General features: G+C 39.4%; 3 protein-coding genes across 5 annotated transcripts in view; all 3 read right to left on the minus strand.

Moving 5' to 3' along the window:
* Positions 1-3,638, minus strand: part of ttc33 (tetratricopeptide repeat domain 33) — a 32,443-nt gene extending 28,805 nt beyond the window's left edge. For 2 of the 3 annotated variants that reach the window (XR_003462864.1, XM_027282105.1), the window contains exons 1-2: positions 3,515-3,638; positions 2,871-3,107 (exon numbers count right to left, since the gene is read on the minus strand). Coding sequence is in view for 2 of the 3 variants with exons in the window: in XM_027282105.1 (XP_027137906.1) it covers positions 2,871-3,106 (236 nt within the window). In the remaining variant the exon portion in view is untranslated. The remainder of the gene's footprint in view (positions 1-2,870; positions 3,108-3,514) is intronic. The other variant, XM_010750935.3, reaches the window with a different exon arrangement.
* Positions 3,639-6,735: 3,097 nt separating this feature from the next.
* On the minus strand, positions 6,736-17,721 carry prkaa1 (protein kinase, AMP-activated, alpha 1 catalytic subunit). The gene is made up of 9 exons (XM_010738413.3): positions 17,431-17,721; positions 14,961-15,102; positions 13,005-13,098; positions 12,571-12,715; positions 11,500-11,587; positions 11,167-11,391; positions 10,524-11,043; positions 10,301-10,427; positions 6,736-9,734 (listed from the first exon to the last, which is right to left on the minus strand). The coding sequence occupies exons 1-9, from the start codon at positions 17,534-17,536 to the stop codon at positions 9,451-9,453; spliced, it is 1,731 nt and encodes a 576-aa protein (XP_010736715.1). The 5' UTR covers positions 17,537-17,721; the 3' UTR covers positions 6,736-9,450.
* Positions 17,722-19,416: 1,695 nt separating this feature from the next.
* On the minus strand, positions 19,417-23,185 carry cenpa (histone H3-like centromeric protein A). The gene is made up of 5 exons (XM_010738412.3): positions 23,053-23,185; positions 21,605-21,727; positions 21,118-21,239; positions 19,912-19,986; positions 19,417-19,556 (listed from the first exon to the last, which is right to left on the minus strand). The coding sequence occupies exons 2-5, from the start codon at positions 21,723-21,725 to the stop codon at positions 19,428-19,430; spliced, it is 447 nt and encodes a 148-aa protein (XP_010736714.3). The 5' UTR covers positions 21,726-21,727; positions 23,053-23,185; the 3' UTR covers positions 19,417-19,427.
* Positions 23,186-24,380: the final 1,195 nt, after the last annotated feature.

Below are 24,380 nucleotides of genomic sequence, written 5' to 3' on the forward strand. Positions count from 1 at the left end.
GGTTGATGACACGACTTGTTGCCTCACAAGACTCCCACACCTCCCAAACACCAGCATGAAATTTCACCGTTCTGCAAGGACTATTTATTTTAATTCAGGAGATTTGTTCACGTTCTTTTGTTCGGTTGGTACGAGTGCCAGCAAGTTCAGCGATGTCGGAGTGAATGGGAGAACTGTCAGTCATATTTTGTATGTCCTATTTAAAATGCCGGTCTGAAGCAAATCCCCGCTGAGCCACTCGCTGGAGTCTTTGTTTGATTATTACAGATGCTCAGAAGACCTTTTGGTCGACTCTCATTTCGCTGATAAGCCACAAGTAGCGGCCCATGCATGTAGAAATGAATATGCAATCTGCATCATACAATGTTTTTTTTTTATCAGTCAGTCAGAGATTTTTGTTTTGTTTCGTCTGTGCAATTCATGAATAAATGGTCATCTTGATTAAGGGTCTACTCTTACTCCGTTTTGGTGCGCTGCCATATGAAGATAACTAAGCCTGTAGAGAGTTTATAATATTATTATGTATAAAGTCTGTGTGTAACAAAATCTATTTTAACTGCCAAATCTAGCTGAGTATTGGCTGTGATTGGTAAAATGTTGGTAATTGTGTACAACATTTTACTGTACATGAACTGTGACTCATCGTGACTCTGCTAAATTGACATAAAACAACCTTTAAAATGTAGAAAAACACCCGAAAGTTACATCGAACTTCACAGGGTCAGCTTATTCTTTACAGTGCGTCTCAAAGAGGTGATTCAGATCACAAACAGGACACTGAAAAGAAGCTCTTCAATTACACGGCGAGCATCTAAACGTTGGTAATGACAGACTGAAATCAGAGGTCAATGTCGTTAGAGGAGGAAAAAACTCCTGGCTGACATCCCCGAGCAGACACCGTCTCAAACCTCTGAAGAGCCATTACGGAGGACATCATTTCCTCGCAAATACAATTACAGGCAGACGCTAAAGGAAGGAGGCGGCGGGGGCGCAAAGTGATTGTTATTTGGCTTAAAAGGTCAATTGTCATGGAAGATGTAACAGATAACAGCGGGGCTATTTTGTTTTGTTTTTTAATCATACAAAAGCAGATGAGCAGTGAGATTTTAGACACAACATGAGGTGAAAGCTGAAACAACGAGTAGAGAAATAACACTTAAATGAAATAATAGTGGTGACTATTCTTCAACATAACATAAACTCTCCACAAGAGTACACTTCAGGGACTGCAGGAGCAATTTAAACTTTTTCTTTCCTCCTAATATTAAATATACATTGACAGGTCTGAACCACACCTACTGATCTCATCCTGTGAGGAAAACGGCTCTTTGGCTTTTGAAATCCAAATCTGAACAAGAGCACCTTATACTTTAACACAGGGGACGGTTCAAGCTTGGATTGCACCATGTTGACTGTCGACGCTTATCTGTATTAACGAGTAGTCAGTAGTGTGTTAGATGGGTGTGTGTGCTCTGTGCAATGGTGCCCTCCCATGGACGAGCTCTAATATCACGTCACTAGTTAGAGCTCTTAAATACTAATGGTTCTGATTACCAGGAGATACATAGTAAAAAGCTCTGAGTCATGTCATCCTTTCCTCTTTTCTCACGGTACATTTCCTAATTGCCCGTCTTTGGCAGATCCTGCAACCTGGGTTCACTGGCCATGGTAATAACCTGTGAGTATCCATCAAAGGTGTAACTAAGCCCCTGTAGTCCACATGAAGAATCCAGCAGCACGCACACACACACACACACGTGCGCACACACAAACACACATGCACACACACACACACACACAGGAAGCGCTTAAGTATTACAGAACAAGTTGTAATCCTGCTCCCTATAAAACTGGCACAGAGTACGGAAAGTGTCTTTGAAAAGGAAATAATAGCACAAAGCTTGTTTGCTCAGCACTATTTGTTGCAACAGGTGAGTAAATATTTAACAGCTGGAATTTAACCGTAGCACTGTGCGTTTTTTTCTAATGATTGTGCACAATTCCCGCCACCCACAGAGCATCTAATGTAGGATTAATGTGTGTACTCAGGGGCGCCGTATAGGGGGGGAAGTTAGGACAATCCCAAGGGCCCACGACTGACAGGACCCCCAGAAAACAGGTAAACACCAATATAAAATGATTAAACCATCATCATTGAGTATATATATTTCGAATATAATAATGAAATTAATTATCTCTTTGTTTTTACGTGTTTTGGGCAGTAAAAGTTAAATTTAAAAAAAGGCCTTTAGCACATTTTTATGGTGGCTTTTATTCTTGCATCAAATAGTGAACTGCAAATAATAATTAAATAAAAAATAATCAAATAAAATATTAAATTAGATACGTAAGAATGAATAATTAAATAATACTTAATAATAATATTAAATTATTAATATTAATAAATTAATTCATAATTAAATAAAATAATAAATTAATTAAATAATGAATAAATAATTGAATAATTATTAATAATACTTAAATATAAATAAATTAAATATTAAATTAATTAAATGATTAATAATTAAATAAATAATAATAGATAATTATTAAATAATACTTAAATAATTAAATAATTTCCCCCTGGGATTATTAAAGTATTTCTGATTCTGACTGGATGTATGCAGACTTGCATGCATGTACAAATCACCAGCAGTAAATATTGTGCTAGTACTAGTATTGAACTACAAGACGCAAAACAGTTGCAAGCCTTTGATTAGAGTTGTGTAAAGCTTTTGATGGGATAGTTAGGTCCTAGAGATGTGGCGACAACAGCTGCACAGAGGGTGTGCACCTGTGTGCAAGCAATTCAAAAAGATAATAATAATAATAATGGAGGCTTTGTTATTTTTGAACCACTCTCTCCTCACCTGCCTTGCTCGGCCAGCTGTGCACCCTCATCCTTCAGCCTCTTGCTCTTGGCTGCACAGTCCTCCAGCAGGATCTCTCTCCTTCGTTTGATGGCGTGCAGCCAGTTCACCTCCTCCTCCTCCTCCTCCTCCTCCACACCTGGACCTTCAGCTTTCTCTGCCTCTGCCTCGAACTGTTGCACCACTGACTTTGAAACCTTCTCACCGACTTTCCTCTTCCAGCCAAATGAAGCCATCCTGTATTTGGAAAATACAGAAATCTTTCATTTTTAAAATCAGGCTTTTATTTTGAAAATCCAGAAAAATAGCTAAGCTACCGCTAGCACAATATTACAAGTACTCGTGTAGTTTAAAGTTTTAAAACTGCTGCTACAGCTAGTTTAACCTCTCGTGTGAATATATTACATATAACAAGTAATCTAACTACATCCGTACTGATGTAAACAAACAACTCCGTCACAACAACGCATGCTAACGTTAGCTTGTGACTAGCCTAGCCGACATGTCCTACAAACTCAGTACGTTTTTTTCTCTCGCACATAATGACACATTTTTAACTCGATGACACGACATATTTCACATTGTTTCTGTTTGTTTTAAGACGTTAAAATGTGGCTTTATGAGGGAAATTAATTAATACGCACAGACTTCTAACGGCTTTCCTGGAGCTAAAGCGGACAAGCTAACGGAAGCCAGCTAGTAGTTGACCATATTTGGTCCCTCATGACCCGGATGTTGTGGAAACGTTTACATTGTCTCTTCTTCTGCTTTAATATCAGTCAGCATCCTTATTGTTGCATATACTGCCCTCTTCTGGACTTTTTCTTTTCTTTTTTTTTATTCTTTTAATTAACCTTTTAATTATGATTTTCCTCCCTTCTCTAGATTTCCCACATTCTATTACACTCTTGAAACTATTGTTACGTTTCCCTTTTATAAGCAGAAACAATAACGCTGACAACCAACAACGAAATAACTCAAAAAAAGAGATTTATTTACCTTAAAGGAAAAGGTAAACAACAAATGTAGGTTTGTCCGTAGGGCCGGTGATGTTGTGGGGGTGCAGATGGACTCGCTGACTGTGGTGTTGGAAAGGAGGATGCTGTCTAAGGTGCAGGATAAGGATAAGTGCAGGATATATGTCAAAGGGACAGATACAGGAAATCTTTCCTGCCACATGCTATTACACTGTATAACAAAAGCTAAGTCATAATCTACAATCTACAGTCACCTCACATTTCTCCATACTTTGTACATATCAACACTGCCAACTTGCTGTATATACCTCTGTACAATATATTTTATTTTATCGTATTTACTATTGCTTTTTTGATATTTTATTATGTATATTTTGCTTTATAGTATATTTTTATTCTTTGTTGTCACTTGTCACTTTGTGTAATGCTGCTGCTGCACTATAATTTCCCAGCTTGGGATAAATAAAGTATATCTATCTATCTATATCTTGGACTATGACTCCCACCCACTCCATGAGGTGCTGGACAGACTCAGGAGCACCTTCAGTCCAGAGACTGCTGACACCAAGATGCTCCACAGAGAGACACAAGAAGTCTTTCCTACCTGTGAGCATCAGCCTCTACAACTCCTCACTAAATTCTTTATAAGGTTTTGATTTACATATTGCACAGTTCACTGTTACTGGTTCTATTTAACTGTTATTTATTTCAAAAACTAAATTATCTTATATCTCACTGTTACTTGTTTTTTTTATTTTTTACTGTTACTGGTTCTATTTAACTGTTATTTATACATGTGCATATAGTGTGTGTATATATATAGGATATTGTATAGGGTATATTGTTAAAGTTTTGTTCTCTTACTATTGTTTTGCTTGCTGTCACTTACCGTTTGGGAGCTGCAGTAACAAAAAACAATTTCCCTACGGGGATTAATAAAGTATTTCTGATTCTGATTCTTATTCTGATTGAAACATGGGGGAGGGCAACAACCCATAACCTAGTGTGATAACAATTGCTTTCTGTGTGCACGAATGTATAAGGTACCCCAGCCTTACCTCAGTTCTATCCCCCCACCACAAACCTTCATAGAGCATCAGTAAGTCATAAAGCAAAGGCAGAGAGAAAGCAACACAACAGAGAGGCTTTTAAAAGGCGTCTCTGATTGGATGACTGACTGGAGGGTGAGCCAATCCCCAGCTCTTCTGGAGCCCGCAGGTGGCAGACAATCCTCCCCTTCTCACCTGAAGGACAAAGGGAGGAAGGAGAGAGAGACACAAACTTATACACGTAACACTGTTCTCCACTGTTCCTGTCTTCATCATCTCTTCCCTCTCTTCCCTTTCATATCCCTGACAATCAACCATCACATGCTCCACTGTCTCTGTCTCCACACAGCTACATAGACCAGTTGGATGTTTCCCTAATATACTGAGTGTGTTATTCAATGTACTGTGCCCTATTCTTAGTCTGCTCATGGTCACCTGCTCTGCTCTGCTACCTCCACAACTTCACCTTGTAGTTTATATAAATGTCTCCCCTTTTCCTTGTTCTTCCAATATTGTTTCCATTGATTGATTATTTCTTTCCATATCAAACTTTTTCCTTCTGCCTTTGATCATTTTACTTTCATTTCCACCTCTTCTTTCTTTGCTGCCCCCTTTGCAATTTTATCTGCTTTGTCGTTCCCCTGTATCCCTAAGTGAGCTGGTACCCACATGAACGTTATTTCCCTCTCCTGCTGTCTTAATCTGGCTGTCCTCAACAGTATTTCATATAATATTTCCTGATGTGTTTTTGCTGTTCTATTTTTATTGCTCAAGAGTGCTGAAAATGAATCACTACATATAACCGTCCACCCTGTCCTCCACCCATTCCACTGCAGTACACATTGTCTCTTAAAGACACATTTTATATATATATTTTTTAGCACACTACAAACAAACACGCAAAACTGTGTTTTGCTATACTAAAACTATAGCTATATATAACTATACTAAAAGTATATTTTAAAATAAATGTCGTCAGTAAAAATATACTGTCTGGCATTAAAGCCTCATTTTGCCCACTGGATGGCACCACAGAGGCTGTTTCCTGTTCCTTTAATAAGTTTTTCACCATAGTAATGTAATATTAGACAGAAAATACACCTGAATATATATAGAAGTTAGTGTTTATTATTCTAAAATCACACTAAGGTGACCGAGCCTTTGTGGCGGTGGCCCCTAGGCTCTGGAATAACTTGCCCTGGCTTTTAACCAAGTTTAAGTATCTTAGCATCTCTTGTTTATCTTAACCTTTTGTAATTATGGCATTATATGTATATTATATGTATTAACCTGTACAGCACTTTGGTCAGTTGTTTTTAAATGTGTTTTATAAATATTGTTTGAGTTGAGATAAACCAGGCATGTCCAAAGTCCTGCACCGGCGACCAATCACAGCCCGCAGTCAGATTTCATGCTGCCAGCAGCTTCGTTTTTTTTTTATAATATATTATTTATGGACTGCTAGGATTCTGAGAAACTGTATGGCTGGCAGATTTGGATTTTTTTTGGTTGACGTAACGAAGCATTTGACTGCACTAAAGTGCTGTAAACTGCTGGTGTTATATATCTGTAGATGTGGCACAAAATATTACTTTCTGAATGATCTTGTGAAAGACAAGATACTATATTTTACTATAAGATAAAATATTACTCAGATTTGTATCAGCTTAATGCAAACTTTGTGCATTTGTATGTAACTTTTATTGTTTTTCATTTTTAAAAAGAAAGTATGTAATACTCAAGTTGTCATTGCACAGTTTATTGCACGACTGTGATGTTTTTAATTTTCCTCAAAGTTACCAAAAGACTTGAAACACACAGAGATACTTCCATCAGAAATGTGTGCAATTTAGCAGTTTATTAGGCAGTTGTGTATACAAACGATTTCAACACTGTCCATTCAGATTTACACTGGTCCATCTGGTTAGGGTCCCTTTACACATCAAACAAAAATAGAACAATATTTCTTTGAAGCAGTTCAGATAGACAGAATAGACAGAATCGATCTGCTAACAGTCCACTAGGACGCTTACTCCAAAAGCTGTCAAAAATGTCACACATTCATCATCCCGACAAAAAAACCCATCATGAAACCCATGAAAAGAGGTTTTGTAATCAGAATTTGCAACTGCCCCTTAAACTATAAATGTTTTAGTTTTACGATATCTTTCCGTTCTTTACCGTGATCGCTCTATTTTTATAAACTCTAGTTCAAAACTGAGACATAAAGGTCAAATATCAACTAAATATTTCATTCCAAACCTGCCGCGGCACCACAGCAAGAGCAACAAGATCATAATTATTGTCACTCTTGGCCGTTTTTCTTGAAATATATCTCTTGAAATGTAAAGTCGTTTGTACAAATGTGATATTTTTTTTGATTTTTAAAGCTGTGGAGAGCTAAACACTGGAAACAAAAGACATCAGTAACTGCTGACACCTCTTAACTTTAAAAGTGTCGATAAAAACATGCAAAGGCCAAACGAACATGTTGAAATGAGAAACCGGTTTTTACTTTTCAAGTTTGCTTTCCTCCCCTCACTCCCTATTGCCATGATTAAAAAAAAAAAAGGTGGTAGCAGTCACTGAGGTCCACAATAGTTTGGCAACAACATAATCAGATGTTTATTTTAAGTTCTGCAGGTAAGAGTTTGCTTTTTTTTGTAACGCCGACACTTTCACCATAATCCGTGACTTTTAAACAAACAGTAATTGTAGATAAACAACACTGACAGACAGTTTGTGGACTTCAACCCTTCAAAAAAAATAAAAAATGCATGAGTTGCCAATAATTCTGACCAGCACTGAATTCAAACTTGACGGGACATAAAAACAGTACCGATAATAAGGCAGCCAAACAATAGACACCACTTTAAACTTTAAGACTGTGGACACGAAATGGAGGGAGACGCATCAAACTTTTGATTAAAGACATATCAAAGACTGTGTGAGCTATAAGGCTCTGTCTGACATTATCAAATATAAATCAGCCACACATTTATGATCTCAATGCGTGTGAGATGTTTTTTTTTTTTTCCCTTCTATCAGAATTGCAATCTACTCAGCAGGACTTAGAAATACTAAGCTCGCACACACACACACACCACACACACACACACACACACACACATCTGTTTCAGGTTTAAACATGCGTAAACCTTTGTTCAAGGTCAACCTTCAGGGGAATGTGTGGGCAATCAAATCATAAACATGTCTAAAAATGGCAATATTTGGGGATGCATTCATCTGCCAATACACATTGTCCATGCACTGCATGTAATTTGCTACTACTCATTCTGTAATTGAGCCTCCGAGGCCTATACACTTGTGATGGATTGGCATTTACAAACTGAATGTAGGCAAAAGGCATCTCACTCTGTAATCATACTCAAATCCTAATCCTTAAATCTAGAAAAAAAAAAAAAGAAGAAATAGAGAAAATACAACAGAAAAAGTCAAAATCAACTTGTCATTTTAATATGTGACACTGAAAAATGATATATTTCTAGATTTTGACTGTCATGGCAAAATACCTCTTAAATGGTAAAAGCAGGTTATATGTATCTGGAAAGACAATCAAGTATCAGAATAATTGTGATTGAAAGAAACAAAAGTGTGATTTTTAAATTATTTAAAAACCAGACAGTAAAAAAAAAAAAAAAATGAAAATATAGACCATCCAGCAATAGATCTTAATGCAATAAAGAAAAAAAATCCATTTCCAATAGAACCAACACTGCGTTCACTTAACGCACTGATAAATATATTCACGTATTTATATATAAAAATGTAGGGGACAGAGAAATTCAAACAGATTTGTACAACAAGGACAAAACCATGACAATTTAGATTCTCAAAAAAAAGAAAAAAAAAAGAAAACCAAACATAAATCTGATGAAGCATTCTTTTTGTCCCTGACACAAGACAGAAATACAAGGGTCATTGCACTTCTTCAGAGTCCAATGAATGTCACGGGCACGACAACCCTAGTTTATAGCCAGTGCAGCGCCCCGATACGTCTGCACTGCTTCTCGGATCCCCACTGAGAGAAATACAAGAGCAGCAGGAAATAAAAAGGTACTTGTGCAAAAGTGCTCCCTGCATCCTATACGACTGCCACCCAAACACCGAACTCAACTCAACGCGTGGCTTTCCTTCTCTGCAGGCAAAAACTTGATCTTGTTCTCTGTACTGGAAAGCAGTGCTCACTGGCTACAGTACAGAAAATTCAGTGTAATCACTTGCGCATATATGAATAGGTGGGATGTGGGCATTTGCTATTAAATTGATCAAAAAAATAATTGTAAAACCACCTCCTAAACGTTGTTCTGTCCTAGCTAGTAGGTAGCTTGTCATTCATCGTTCCCAGTAACCCCTTCCATTCCCTGCCAGCTCAGTATACATCTCTTCCGCTTAGGGAACACTATCCTGCATCAGTGCCATGGAACAATCACTTCATCCTCAGCCGGGATGAACTGAGCCATGAATCGGTTGCATGCTTATTGCTATAAAGACACTCGGAGAGGAAAAAAAGGCTAGCGATTGTTTTGCAAGCTATCGTGCAAGTAGTTTAATAAGATTCGCACACATCTCAAAGAACTCGATGGTGTGGCTTCCTGGTCGCGGCACAGACGCGTTGTCCGCCCCTCCCGTCGAGTCGATGGATGAGGTCAACGATGAAGCTAAGGAGCCTTCCGCGGCCTTGGTGGAGTGCACAAGGCTCGACGTAGCTGGAGCCTCTGCCCCGTCCACATCGTTCTTAATAGTGGTGCGGTAGTTGCCCACAGACCCAGAGCGGAGAGGGGTAGCAGTTCCAGATTTTGTCTCCAACATATCATCTGAAGAACACAAGATGCAAAATGTTTGACAGAATACACGTGCAGAGAAAACTTTAATTTCTATACCATAAATACTGATACTATACTACTAATAATTACTGGAATTAAAATTAGGGTGTCAACAAATCCTTCCATTCATTAAAGTCATCAGTAAAAACTGTGGCCTTAACCTGAGGTCAAAATTCTGTCTTTGTCTGCCCTTTGCACAGCATGCCTGTTCGACGTTAATGGCCTATAACAACTCTCTTATCTTATATTTTCCTTTGAAGCGCCGCTACATTCAAACCGGAGTCAATCATTTATGAGGTCTGCACTGATGCTGAGTACTATAGGACAGAACCCAGGTAAACATTACCGAGATACAGGGAGCTGAATCACAGGGAGTACCAAAATATGTCTATGTTAAAAGGTTATTAACTTTACAAATCTTTAACAATATTAGAGGACACACACAACTTTTATATTTCAGGTTTATTGAACGGTTTAACCAATGAACCCATTAAAAGCTAAGGCTTTGATTATTTTGTGAACATTTAACATGTCTGTTTTCACACACGTCAACTTACCGTCTATGCTACGGAAGTCAAGGAGGTAGGTTCTACTGTCCACCTGGTAGAGTTGAAGGCTCATCTTGGTTTGCATCCCAGTAATCGGATTCTTCCTTCTCACACGTAGATAATATGGATTCACAACCTGAAGGAGTTTTGAGAAGAGTTAAGTAAGATGATCTCAACTTACTCATGTCACTTATATCCAATGAGCCCTTCATTCGTGGAGTTTCTTCCTTACCTTCCACTCATAATCCAGCTGTTTCATGGCCCGGCACACTTCTGACATGATATCATTGGGTCTACTCTGACTGCGGATACCCAGATGCCACTTGGCCCTTCTAACGCCCTGGTGCTTGGACTTCTGGGGGTTCAATTCATCTAGCGTGTGGCGAGGCCTTGGTAGCGTCTCTGCCACGAGGAAGGGTACGCGCTCGGGGTGGGGCTTCATGATGCCGGTCACCGCTGCGCCAGACGAGGTGAGGTGCTGGTCGTCTAGAAAAGAGTCGGGAGGGCTGGACGCCAGGTAGAAATCCTTGGCTTCGTTCATGATGCGACGATTGTCAATGATGAGATGGTAGGCGACGGCCAATGGATCCTGATGGTTGCGACTATATATGCAGGCCAGGACCTCCTCCTCTGTGCACTCAAACTTCTCACATACCTCCTTCAGGGCCTCGTCGTCAATCATGTTGTTGCTGTAGGAGGGATCCTCAGGGAACAAGTACTTTGGTAGGTCCTGTTTAAACCACTCATCCTCTCTGTACGAAGAGAAAAACAAACAAACAAACCATGAATGCAAGTGTGTCAATAAGAGAAGTCTCCAAACAGACAACCTTGTTCTATAATCCAGACAAACTGTAGATTTATCTCATCAGGCTCACCGGATCTCTTTGATGGTGGCTCTTTTCATGGGGTCCACCTGCAGCATGTGTTTAAGGAGGCTTATTACTGAAGGATTCAGATACTGCGGGGTGAAAAAGATCCCGTCGCAGATCTTCTTAAAGAGCGTTGGCACGTGGTCGTCATCGAAGGGAAGCGTCCCACACAACAAGGCATACAGAATGACCCCACTGCTCCAGATATCCACCTCTGGACCAGCATATAACCTGAGGACGAGTAAGAAGAAACAATCCTTTAAATCATGAAAGCAACATTTTACTAGGTTTTGCTTTCAAGAACAAAACTGGAGAACGATTAAAGTTCTTGTGTCTTACCTTCCCGAGATGACCTCAGGAGCAGCATAGTTTGGGGAGCCACAGCTTGTTCGCAGGAACTCTCCGTCTGACATCATGTTTGATAGACCTGCACGCAGGTTTACACAGTCATGTAGCATACACACATATTTCAAACACCTGTGGGTTGAAGCCTGTAAGCCTGAAGTTGTAAAGATAATATTGACACATCATCGCCCTCAAGTTGATCATGGCGAACAAGCAGCATTATCATTCATCTGGAGTCATGTTTCCTGGCCACATGATGATAGTAAGCTCAACATTCAAGCTCTTCTAGCTCCGTTTTTGGTCTCTACCAACTCCTGAAAGAAACTCTCATGTGCTAAATGCAACACCAGCTCGCCAACAACTTTGTCTGTCTGCCATTTGGTGCACAGCAGATAGAGAATGGCAGGATTTTGAGCTTTTATGGCCAAAAACATGACACCATGAGGGAACCAAAATAGCCAAACGACTCTATAAATCTCTTTAAAACTGAGTGCGAGCTGTAGAGTTGGTCGATAATTCTTTGTAGGTTCATCATACAAGCAACCTCTTTCTCACAAAATATTATAACATATTTTGTACATTCTGCTTTAAAACATGTCATTATTTTAATGGCATAGCATAGTTAAACTACAAAAAACATCCGCCGTACGTCATGTTTCTTGAGGACGGGACATGATGCTCCACAGGTAAAGCAGATGTTTATTTAACCCTCCCTTAGTTAAAAGTAAAATAAATATTAATCTCATTGTGTCTTGTCTTTTTCAACTTCTACAGCTATCTCCCAGCAAAGATAGAAAAAGATCAAAGATGGAATGAAAAATATCACAGAGCGATGACAAAATATAAATAAACTGACCCAGTAAGGATACAAAATACTCACTAATGAATCAAGAGTGTGGAAAATTTATACTGAAGTGGCTTAAGATAAGACACCAGAACAAGGTGAATATTTTTCTTTTAAGTTAACATTCAGTGTGGTGCTGTGTGCTTCCCTCCAGGCTTAACAAACTCATATTAAAATAGTGTCCGTTAAGACTCCTCGGTTTGGGACGGAGACACACTTACCAAAGTCTGCAATCTTGGCATTCATGTGTGCGTCAAGCAGCACGTTTTCAGGCTTGAGGTCTCGGTGCACCACCATGTGTCTGTGGCAGTAGTCTACAGCTGAAATAATCTGCTGGAACAGACGACGACTCTCCTTCTCATCCAACTGTCAAAGCAGAAACGATCCATTAGGTGAGATCTTCGCTGTGAGTCAGTTAGCACATCGCAGCTGACTGAGTGGCGTCTTGTGTTTGGATATCTTTTGCAGCCGCTGTTGTTTTTTTTTTTTGGTTCACAGGTTACTGTTTCTGTTCTAAAGGCTGCCAATAACACCAAGCACACATAATGCACTTCTAATATAACACGCAGCATCTGCTACAGACGACAAGATGTGAAGAGTGAAAGAAAATGTGGAACATCATTATACCAGGCTGCAAAACATCAGAGCGTATTACCTTTCCATTTTTGCAGATGTAGTCGAAGAGCTCGCCTCCTGAGACATACTCCATCACCATGAAGATGTCTGTGGGGGTGCTAATAACCTGATACCTGCAAACATTCACACAAAGCCGACAATGAGAAGACATTACACTGCTGAAATATAGACAGCCATGAGTTCTTATTTCATTATTTATAAAAACAGGAATGTGTGCTGTTAGATCTCCTGCATTTGGTATCCAACTCTGGAATATTTTAGAGACATCAAAAGTAGCCAGAGGAAATATTTTTGTGTTCTCTGTGTCCTGTCTAAGCCAGAGGCATGTTTGGGGCTGCCTTTCCACTAAAATATCTTTATGTCTTGGTGAAAAAACACCCTTTTAAACAAAGCTACCACGTGACTTATTTTACAAAACTGTGTTTCAATGAACCATGGACTTGCTACAGTTGTTGTTTAGTAGTAAATTAATGTCCATAAATTACATTTAGGGCCGTGTCCAACCCAGTTGGACTGTGTTGGTCTGAAGGGAGTGACTTATTACAACTGTTCTTACAGCTTAGTGCATTTTGTAACAATCAATGCTGTAACAAATTCTTACAGGGATCGCAGAGATTTTCTCCTTATGCATATCCATGAATGCCTCTGAGCAACAAACGCGTATGTTTGAACTACAAATACTACAGTTCAATGCATCTATGGTGCAGCACATACTTGATTCATGTTGTGAAGACACATAACTTGTGTTCTTTGTTATTTGTTGGTGGGAAATCCTTGTCCCTGGGAATCCACAATGACACTCATCAAATCTGCATCTACATACACTACCCGAGCTGTGTGGCTACACTTGTATTTAAGTAATATTCACAGAATAAGCAAACAGGACATATATATGTAAGCAGCACAGAAACCATGTTGGAACTTTGCAGCTCTGAGTAGGAAAGCTATGACGATGCGACACAGTTAAGATATCGTAGTCAACACTATGTGAATCCACTGGTTTTACTCCAACAATCACAAAATTGTCATGTCCGTCTAAAGTTCAGCAAAGATTGAGCAGATAGTTGACTAACTTACGCTCATCTCGTGCGTCACGATTGCTACAAACATCCTGCGACGCCAAGTGAAGCAGTGCTGCGTTGAGTTGCATCACTCCGCTGAACATTATTCAGAGCAGACAGGCAACGCTGTGCACTCTGCCCCAGTGTTTGTGCACCCTGTCAAAGATGGGATCTCACCCTCCCTCTCTCCCTCTCACACACACAAAACAGAGTTTACATTCTTGTGCATGCATGACATGGAGCTGGTATTTCGGGCAATCAGCCACTCCTCCTGGTCGGTTTAATGGCCCTTTAAATGCGGCACTGGACCCTCGCTGCAGCCCGTGGACATTCACATAGCAGACAGGAAGTACCTCCGCAACGGTATTTTTAGGTCAGTGTCTCTTTCAGCAGCAGTGTACCACCACGGCGTGTTTGTGTTGCCAAATGAAGTGTTTACTTTAGGCTAGTACTGGTTGCCATCGCCGCCTGACGCACCTTTGCATTAAAGCAAACAACAGGGTAGTGTGCTGGTCTCTGACAGTGACGCACTTAAAATCACGCGGTCATGTATATCTCTGCATCAACACGTGGAGATGTTGTCAGCGGCGGCATGTATTTAAAACAGGACGACAGAGACTCATGAGTTCTGTGAACACACTTTCACCCAAGGCTAAATTTAAGGTCACACGGCAAGGCATCAGGAGAGAGACAGTGATGAAGCACTTTTTTTTATATTAAAACTCAAGGTAAACCACAACAGGCAGTAAAAACCCTGTGGAGTGAAGGGAGAGGAGACTGGGTCAGACAGATATTGTCCTAGATGGATGTATTCTAAAACACACCATTAAAGCTTGGAAATAGCTCAGTGGGTGGCATTAATGTGGCGGCGGGGGGATTACAGAGCAGCGAGCAGGGTGTAATCTAGGACTTACAGTTTAATTATGTGAGGATGCCTGAAAAGCTTGAGGTTCTGGATCTCCCTGCGAATCTTTCCCACCACGTCCAAACTGCGGATCTTCTGCCTGTTCAAGATCTTTACAGCCACTTGGTGCTTGGTCAGCTCATGTTGGCCCACTGCGGGATAAAAAAAACAAAAAAAAAACAAAACGAGAGACACTTGAGTAATACCAATTACAACACAGGACGCACGAATGATGAGCGCAGCCGCTTTTCAGGAACTGAAGCTGCGTTAACAGTTCTTCTGGCAGCTCTGAGGCGACGGACGGAGCTCTATCACTGACACCTTAGAAAGTTGATACAGCAAACGTGTTAGCAAGCAGTTGCTTATTTCTACGTCCAGCGCCCGCACAGAGCGACATTAGTATTCATTGAGAGTCGTGTTTCTGTCCACCTGATGAGTGTAAATCCAATATTCACCCTTCTTTCAGCTCTGGTCCGATCTCCACTGACTCCTGAGGGAAATATCTGGCTTTCAAGCTATTAAAGCTCATTGCTGAGAAGAGCTGCCTGTAAATGATGCTGAGGCTAACAAACAGTGAAGCAAAACAAGGAGCTAAAAGTGACAACTTTCACATAAAACGGGTCATTCGATCAGCTATGAAAATACTGATTAAGTGTCATAAAACACGGAGATATCCATGTGTCTGTACGCTCAAGAAAGAAAGACTGAAGACCAAAAACCTATGAACTCATGAAAACAAATAGCTCGTTTTATCTTGAGGATGTGGTTAACCCTGCAGCTTTTGAAGGGGGGTTCCCGATCTTAAAAAATAAAAAATAAATAAATAACTGACGTTGCAGGACAGCAGCGGTTTGCATCAGCCAGGAGGAAACATACCTGAAACATATAGCACACAAACAATAGCACGGATGGATGGAGGTGATGGAGGGGGAAGGACAGGACACTTTAACAGCTGCTGTTGATTTACCACTTGTGCTGGTTGCTGGTAGTAAACTATTAACCGAGTCTACAGTAATCCAGTACACATAATAACATAGCACAACAAGTGCTGTGGTCCCTCTTCTCTTCTCTTCTTTTCTTTACAACACACACAGAGAGAGAGAGAGATGACTCACTGGGAATTAACTGACTGGAAACAAAGCGAGCTGTTGTTTTCTGGGGGGTCCGGTTTGGTTCACTTCATTTGGGTATATTAAGAGCTTTTTTTCCCTATTTTATTTCATTTATACCTTGCAGTTATTATTCATATCATGGTCACTACACTTGCAATAAGATTTTTTGTATCACGGTCACTTTCTTTGCGATATTTCTTACACTATGGTCACTTTTTATCCTCCAGTACTTGTCTGTTTTTTGTGTTTATTGTGTAGGTTATAGATATTTCTGTCTGTTTATTGTGTTTATTGTGCAGGTTATAGATATTTCTGTCTGATTATTTTGTTTATTGTGCAGGTTATAGATATTTCTGTCTGTTTATTGTGTTTATTGTGCAGGTTATAGATATTTCTGTCTGTTTATTGTGTTTATTGTGTAGGTTATAGACATTTCTGTCTGTTTATTGTGTTTATTGTGTAGGTTATAGATATTTCTGTCTGTTTATTGTGTAGGTTATAGACATTTCTGTCAGTTTATTGTGTAGGTTATAGATATTTCTGTCTTTATTGTGTAGGTTATAGATATTTCTGTCTGTTTATTGTGTAGGTTATAGATATTTCTGTCTGTTTATTGTGTTGTTGTTGTTTTTTCTAAGTCTGTAGTGTCTGCTACACTTTCCTCTGCTGCTGTAACAAGTACATTTCCCCCATGGTGGGATGAATAAAGTATATCTAATCTAATCTCAGCCTTTAACAATGACATTATGAATGTGAGCAGTAGGTACCTGTTGGTACAAGCAAAGCAGTACATGTATATACATACATCGACATGTTTACCACCGCCCCCCCGCCCTGGACTGACACCAACACTGGGCGTTGATTCGCTTTAGCCCCGCTCCCTCCTCCAGGAGCGTTACCGTGCTGACTACTACAGTAACAGGGTCGGCTAATATAACTCATAAACGAGAGTAAAGTTGAGCCCAAATATCGTCGAGAACTTTCTAATATCGTTACAAAAAAATAAAAATAGGAGAGACGACGAAAGGAGACAAACACTGAGTTTTACTTCCCGGTGTCTTGACAAGCGACTTGTAGCTTTTTTTAACCGCCGCTAACAAGAAATATATAAGCGGCGAATAAATATCTCACATTTTGGAAACTGGAGCTAGGCTTTATTATTTTTTTTATCAAACACAAGTTGAGCTAACTAGCCTGACAACAAGTGTGTTACCCCTTTTTTCCTGTTAGTTAGCTCTCATAGTAAAGAAGCTAAATTAGCGGCTAAGCTACAAAAAAAAAAAAAAAAAAAAAAAAAAAAAAAAAGAAGCCCAACCGCCGCCACCATCTTTCAGTTGAGCAGACAGAGACAGAGACAGACAGCCGTACCTTTAACCTTTCCAAACGTCCCCACTCCGAGCGTGTCTCCGAGGATGTAATGTCCGATTTTAACTCTTCCTTCGTGTTTCGTTTTTTCCGTCGTCGGCGTCGCCATCTTCCCGCAGTGGCCTTTGGGGCTGCGGGGGTTTTAGCTACTAGCTGCGGGCAGAGATGGACCGAGCTCCGCTGTGTGCGTCTCCACTCTAGCGGCCGTGTGCTGTATGGAGGGGCGGGGAAGTGTGTGGGAGGCGTCCCGGCTCCTGCGCGATTCGTCAGCGGCGCACACGACGTAGTGTGATGCCTTAAAATGCTGCCGGTAAATTCCTAAATCGGGGGGGTGTGTGATCACCTATATGGGGTGCCGTTTGTAAAGTGTACTCACGCTGAAAATAACAGCAATATTTTGTCACATTTAGCTTTAAACAGTGTTTTAAAAAACTGGAATTTTTTTAGAGTCGCTTTTTTTTTGCACATTTACAACAATATCTGTCAACTTAGAGATATTTTAAATATTTAAATCTAAATGTTAGATCTAAATCTAAATGTTAGATCTAAATGTTAAATCTAAATCTAAATGTTAGATCTAAATGTTATATCTAAATCTAAATGTTATATCTAAATCTAAATGTTAGATCTAAATGTTATATCTAAATATAAATGTGAGATCTAAATGTTAAATCTAAATGTTAGATCTAAATGTTAAATCTAAATGTTAGATCTAAATCTAAATGTTAGATCTAACATTTAGATTTAGATCTAAATGTTAAATCTAAATGTTAAATCTAAATGTTAAATCTAAATCTAAATGTTAGATCTAAATGTTAAATCTAAATGTTAGATCTAAATCTAAATGTTAGATCTAAATGTTATATCTAAATCTAAATGTTAAATCTAAATCTTAGATCTAAATCTAAATGTTAAATCTAAATCTTAGATCTAAATCTAAATGTTAGATCTAAATGTTAAATCTAAATTATTCAGTTTTTTAAGCATTGTTTGAAGCTAAATGTGACAAAGTGTTGCTGTTATATTCAGTGTGAGCCACTTTACAAACGGCACCCCATAATCACCCATCTAAAGCATATATATCAAAATTCTTTGACATCGATAACAAGAGTAATCTTCCTGAGTAAAACTTGAATTTTGATCAAAAATGGTGTGGGCATGGTGCCCCGTCAGATTTGACCCGTTCACCCAATTCTGGCTAATGTGTGTGGCCTATTTTAACAAACTCTGCGCATGTGCAAGGGCCCGACCAATGCTGCTTGCAGCTTTAATTGCAGTTGTTTTGTTTTTTTCAGTCTTCTACATAGTCCTCACTTCACAGCCATAGAAGTTACTGCTTGCCTGTTAACAACCAAAATGATTTTGAGATGGCTGCAAGAATTCTCTCCCAATGCCAGCTGGGATAGGGTCCAGACCCACACCATCCTGAGAAACGCTTAGAGAAAATGGCTGAATACCACCAAAAATAAAACCTCACCAGCATCAGTCCTGAACTTGTTTTCTAAGCACTGACCTGAGATGCTGGTGGCTGAGCATACAGGTAAAAACAGTTTGACTCATCTGCACCCTAGTTGACCAATTAGAAAAAAAAATATTAAATGAATGTCTCTCAATTTTTAGGTGCATTTGGACCAAAACGTCTTCTTCCATATGGTTCTAACTGAAAAACATGACTGGGTAAGATCAGCCTCAAAGACAGAATGAGAACAGATCTTACTTGTGTCCAAACTAAAACAAGATATCACTAGAAAACTAAGATTTATTAACAAAATACATTTAATAGAATAAAAACAATATGTAAAACATCATTAAAATTCCAAGCTCAACGCATCGCAGAGGATGACCACACTAATACAACAAATCTAATGCACAGAATTATTATTACAGACTAAAAATCCAAATGTTTAGTACAAAATAGTTGTACAGCCATTTGAACAGATAAAATCATGTCATTCCTGCTGCTGAAACTTAAAAAATAAATGTATAGTATTTTGTGTTTTTTACAAGTCTTCCACCCCACGAATCCTCCTGGCCAATTGAATGTCACGGGGGAACACAGTGACCCGCTTAGCATGGATGGCACACAGGTTGGCATCTGCGAATATCATGACGAGAAATGCTTCTGCAGCCTGAGAGGTTGAGGAAGGAAGACATGTGAAGTTAGATCATTTTTGCATTTTTGTCACAATAATGTTATTTTTAGATCATTCATATTTGACTGGGTGGTTAATAACACTTTCTTCTTTAGTCTGACAAACTCAAAAACACATTTATTTTTTACTTTACATGGACTTTAAGCAACAAGAAAACACCAAATCTCTAGATGATGCGTTGCTCATGTGGCGCTGTGGTTACTCTAACCTGTTAGTATGGACACTGAAATGAAAACCTGGAAGTTCTGCAATTTATTCAATAAACTAGTTGTATGATGGTTAAACCACCACCACCACACGTAACGACTTAGTGGTAAAGCCAACTGCTTACCTCCTGTAGGGCTAGAAGAGCATAGACCTTCCACCTGAGATTCTCTCTGGAAAGAGTCTGGCACACCTCACGAACCTGAATCAAGAAGAGGAATCAATAATCTCTCATCAAGGCTGCAGTCATGCACATCAAGCAAACACATATCTTTCAGTTCTGGGGGGAAAAGAAGAGCTGAATAGAGTACAGAAGAACTTAAGGGAGATACGGAAGGGCAAGGCCACCTACAGGAGAAGGTTGGAGGACCTTCAAATTCAACACAAGACAGGTCTGGAAAGGAGCAAAATCTAAACAAGCTAAATTTGTTCAATAGATTTCACTGTCAGTAGTTCTCTGACAGTGGACACGTCACTGGACATATACCAGAAGGAAACAAGCACGGGTACAGTCACAGACTTTGTCTCAAATCAACATCAGAAAGACAGAGACTTCAGGAGGAACACATGAACCCACTCACTGCAGTGGTAACACCCTTGACTCAATGGCTGCACCATTATGAAACAATCAGAAAATAACTTCATTTCTCCAACGAGAGCATTTTCAAACTTTTGAACACAAACCAAAGGGAACTTTATGGCGTCACTACTCGCAGCATAGACTGCGAGCCAGGCACAGATGTAAAAAGCTGCGTACACAAAATAAACCAAGTCAGAATACAACATGTAGAGCATCACAGTTTAGTCCATGAACTCTACCTTGATCGTACACAGCTTCAGTGCATTTCAGGCTGACTGTGGAGGTATTTGACTGGTCTGGTTGCCTGATTGCCCCCTCAGTATGTAATCATGCTGCGTTTCTCCAAATGTTAAACCTGGCTCAAATTCTCAGCCACAGGTCTGCAGTTCAAAAGAATTGGAAAGTTTTAACCCGCAGCACTGGATTTAGTTTGAATCAGGCCCATCACCTGGAATAGCCCTTTCTGCTTCGAACACTACTAAATCTGAACTCACGCTAGCCTGTCTTTGCTGGTCCTGCTGTATATCACCCTGTAAACTTTAAGTGCATGTGGTGTGCGACTGCCTGTGGTCCTGACTTCTTTCACTGGAGCTGTTTCACTGCTAAAAAAAGAAATGTATACCAGTGACTAAAATAAACCCCTTTCAACACTCAGATATTTATCTGCGCCTCTGTTTTCTACTACAGTCGACATCCTAGATATATAGCTATCATATTCTTCTCATGATTTGCTGCTGGTGCTGGTTCACTCACCAAGCGGGAGAAAGGACCCTTCCTCAGCAGAAGATCTGTGGTTTTTTGGTATTTGCGGATCTCCATTAAGGCCCTGGTTCCTGGTCGAAACTTTCTCCTTCTTGGAGACACAGGAGGACGCTCTGGAAAACACATATAGTGTTGATGACAGGACAGGTACAGGACCTCTAATGAAACAAGGTGACTACTTAACAAACTGGTCCAATCTGTTCATAGAGATTACATATGAGGATTGATGCTGGCTCTCATTAGTCCCATGTCTGTGAATCACCACTGCTTTGTAAATGTCCTTTGGACTGTACTTGTCTGTGATCAGGGGTTGCTTTCACCAAATGTTTTCTGCTTTTTAACAATGTTGGAAAAATCTATCTGTGATTTTGACAGATCGACACAGTAGAGTGATCTACTGTAACATTCAGTAATTCATTCATGTCCATACCAACATCCCACCCTGAATTTTATGCACTTCTACTTGAGGAACTCTCACTTGAAACTCCACTCCGTCTTGGGGGCCGGGGTGTCGCACCAGAAGCCCCCGGAGACTCCAGTGGGGGACGACGTTGGGGCACTGTGCCCTTTCTGCGTGTAGTAGATGTATCGTGACGCATGACTGCAACACACAGGTCAGGACAACAAGAGGACATTACATACTTCATCACAAAAACAAACATTCAGTCATCTCTTAAAAAGGAGACAAATACTATTTCAGCATCTACCTACCTACCCACCCATTTCTCTGTCAACAGTTTTACAATTATTTGCACTGGCCCACACACCTGCTAGCTGTTTAAATTCTCTAACGGTTAAGGAAAGAAGCTTCAATGCTTCCTTTATTATCTCCTTTAGCACAGGATACACCAGACCATCCTTTACGAAAGGAAAGGAGGTGATGGTAAAGGGCGGCTGTGGCTCGAATTCCTTGCTGCAGTCACCCGTTGGTCATTCACAACCAGACAAAAATAAAAACACAAGTGTATTTAAACAGTGTGATGCAGCCTGCAGCAGAGAGCGTGTGAACATGAACATAGGTGTTGACGTGATGTAAAAACTTTGATCATGAAGTGTGTTCTGTTGTTGACTGTGGAGCTGCGTTCACACACAGTGAAAACTGTTTGTAAATGTGACATCCAGCGTCCTGCAGATCATCATGAAGTTACCACTCATTATTAATCATATATCTTTGCCATATAAATATATAATAACAATAATAATAATAATAATAATAATAATAATAATAATAATAATAATAATATATTTATTTATTTGAATTCTGACGTTGATAATGAAGTCAGATTTTTCATCGGGTTGTCCATGTTTATATTTCCTGCATGAAACAACACGGTCACAGCGCACGGGGAGCATCAGATGCGCGTTTTGTAGTCCATCTTATGGATTTTGTAGTTTTACCACAGATCACGTCAATAACTTTCGCCGTCGCATGATGACGTAGTCTAGTTTAAATGCAGTCAGAGTCTCATATATACACACACAGACATATATACATAGACGCTTCATAAAAAGAAACGCTGCAAATAAATAAAACTTGTATATATTTTATATTGAAATATAAAATATATACAAGTTTTAAACAGATCTAAAGGAAAATACAGCAAATAAAAACAGTAGAAATATGACAAATATAAAAAGATATTCACAGTGTAGATATAGCAGTACAAACAGTGTGAATATATCAAAAATACACACGGATGGGGGTGCACATTGATGAACATGCATATCCATACAGTTATACGATTGCAGTCCGTGTGTGTGTTTCCAAGTTAAAAACCTTGGTAAAGATTATTCTTGCACTCGTACCCCAGGTTAACGTAAACATCTAGCGTTATATGTCTTTTAAGTGCTATATTAAGTTTACAGCGTCATATTAACATACTATTTTTATACGTGTCCTAATAAGTAAAGTCATTGTAAACATACCTGTGTGGGGATGAACAGTATCCACAAATTCAATTGCTTTTTAAACGGAGCAGTTAAACTACAGCGAAATTCAAACAGCGTCTATTTACCAGCTCAACCAATCAGAACACACGCTTTGGACGCCCATTCGCTACAGCGCATGCGCGGCTCCAAACAAAGATGATAAAGAAGCAAGATGGCTCACTACTTGCGACACGGAAGTCCGGATTAAACGACGTGTTTCATTCAGGATGTTATTGATTAGGTCTGTTTCCCTCCTCTTGGTGTAGTTTGATATGATATTGTCACTAGCTCAGAGGTATGACAAAAGATGAGAGAGACCACACATGCCTATAAACTATAAACATACATTTAGTTAAACTACATTAAAGGTCAACTGTGTATATCAGTTCATAAGTAATGTTTGTTACGGAAGCCCTAAAAGGGCCATACATACATTTTATTCCACCTGTTTTCCAGTGATAACGAGATAATTAATTTGAGATCTCGAAAAAACAAAACGATAGTCTAGTGTATTAAATCAAGTGCGCCCGTATTAAAATCCCTTTGATCCATAATTTTTAACAAAGGTTGATACACTTGATCTCAGGACCATCCGGACTGTTCACTCACTCAGTATAAAGCATATTTACTGTATCATTTTTGAGCAATTCAGCCTCCAAGTTCATTATTTTGAATTGAAAAAGGGCATTATGTACAATATTTACTCTACTGTAAAATCTCTTTGATCCATAATTTCTGACAAAGTTGATACACTTTGGCATAATCCTCACTCCAGTCCTGGATCAAGTGTATCAATATATATATATATATTATATATATATATATATTGTTTATATTTATTTAAAATATGTATAACAATGTAAATGTGAGTCCAGTTTTGTTTTTTAACTGTGCCTGTGTCAATATATATATTTTTGATATTTATACTAAGAGAGCAAAGTGTAACCAGAGTCAAATTCCTTGTGTGTGTTCACATACCTGCCTCCTGACACAGGCTGTAGTTATCTTACAACTCCATTACTGTAAACCCCTCATAACTGGCCTCCCAGCCTGCACAGTGAAACTCTTTCAGATGGTCCAGAACAAGGACAACATGTTAGCACATTTAACCTTGAAATCCTTGAACCACCTTGAATGCCCTCATACAGGCATACATTACTTCTCAACCGCTGCGCCTGGCTCTGCCACCCGTATGCTCAGTGCAATCGAAATTTTTCTTGTCTGCTGGAGATGCTATAACTATCCCAGCTAGAACTGTCACTTGATTCTATGTGAGTCGTACGTATCGCTGCACTAAAATGTTATTGTCCCAGTGTACCATGATC

This window comes from Larimichthys crocea, chromosome IX, assembly GCF_000972845.2.
Source record: "Larimichthys crocea isolate SSNF chromosome IX, L_crocea_2.0, whole genome shotgun sequence".
NCBI classification, from domain to species: domain Eukaryota; kingdom Metazoa; phylum Chordata; class Actinopteri; family Sciaenidae; genus Larimichthys; species Larimichthys crocea.

Excerpts from the sequence above, each read along its gene's own strand:
- cenpa (XM_010738412.3), bottom strand. The coding sequence starts at position 21,725 with ATGCGTCACGATACATCTACTACACGCAGAAAGGGCACAGTGCCCCAA. Across the intron at positions 21,240-21,604 it reads AAGACGGAGTGGAGTTTCAA|AGCGTCCTCCTGTGTCTCCA; the intron begins GTGAGAGTTCCT and ends TGTGTTTTCCAG. Across the intron at positions 19,987-21,117 it reads AGGGTCCTTTCTCCCGCTTG|GTTCGTGAGGTGTGCCAGAC; the intron begins GTGAGTGAACCA and ends TTCTTGATTCAG.
- prkaa1 (XM_010738413.3), bottom strand. The coding sequence starts at position 17,536 with ATGGCGACGCCGACGACGGAAAAAACGAAACACGAAGGAAGAGTTAAA. Across the intron at positions 15,103-17,430 it reads GACGTTTGGAAAGGTTAAAG|TGGGCCAACATGAGCTGACC; the intron begins GTACGGCTGTCT and ends TTTATCCCGCAG. Across the intron at positions 11,044-11,166 it reads GCCACCATCAAAGAGATCCG|AGAGGATGAGTGGTTTAAAC; the intron begins GTGAGCCTGATG and ends CTCTTCGTACAG.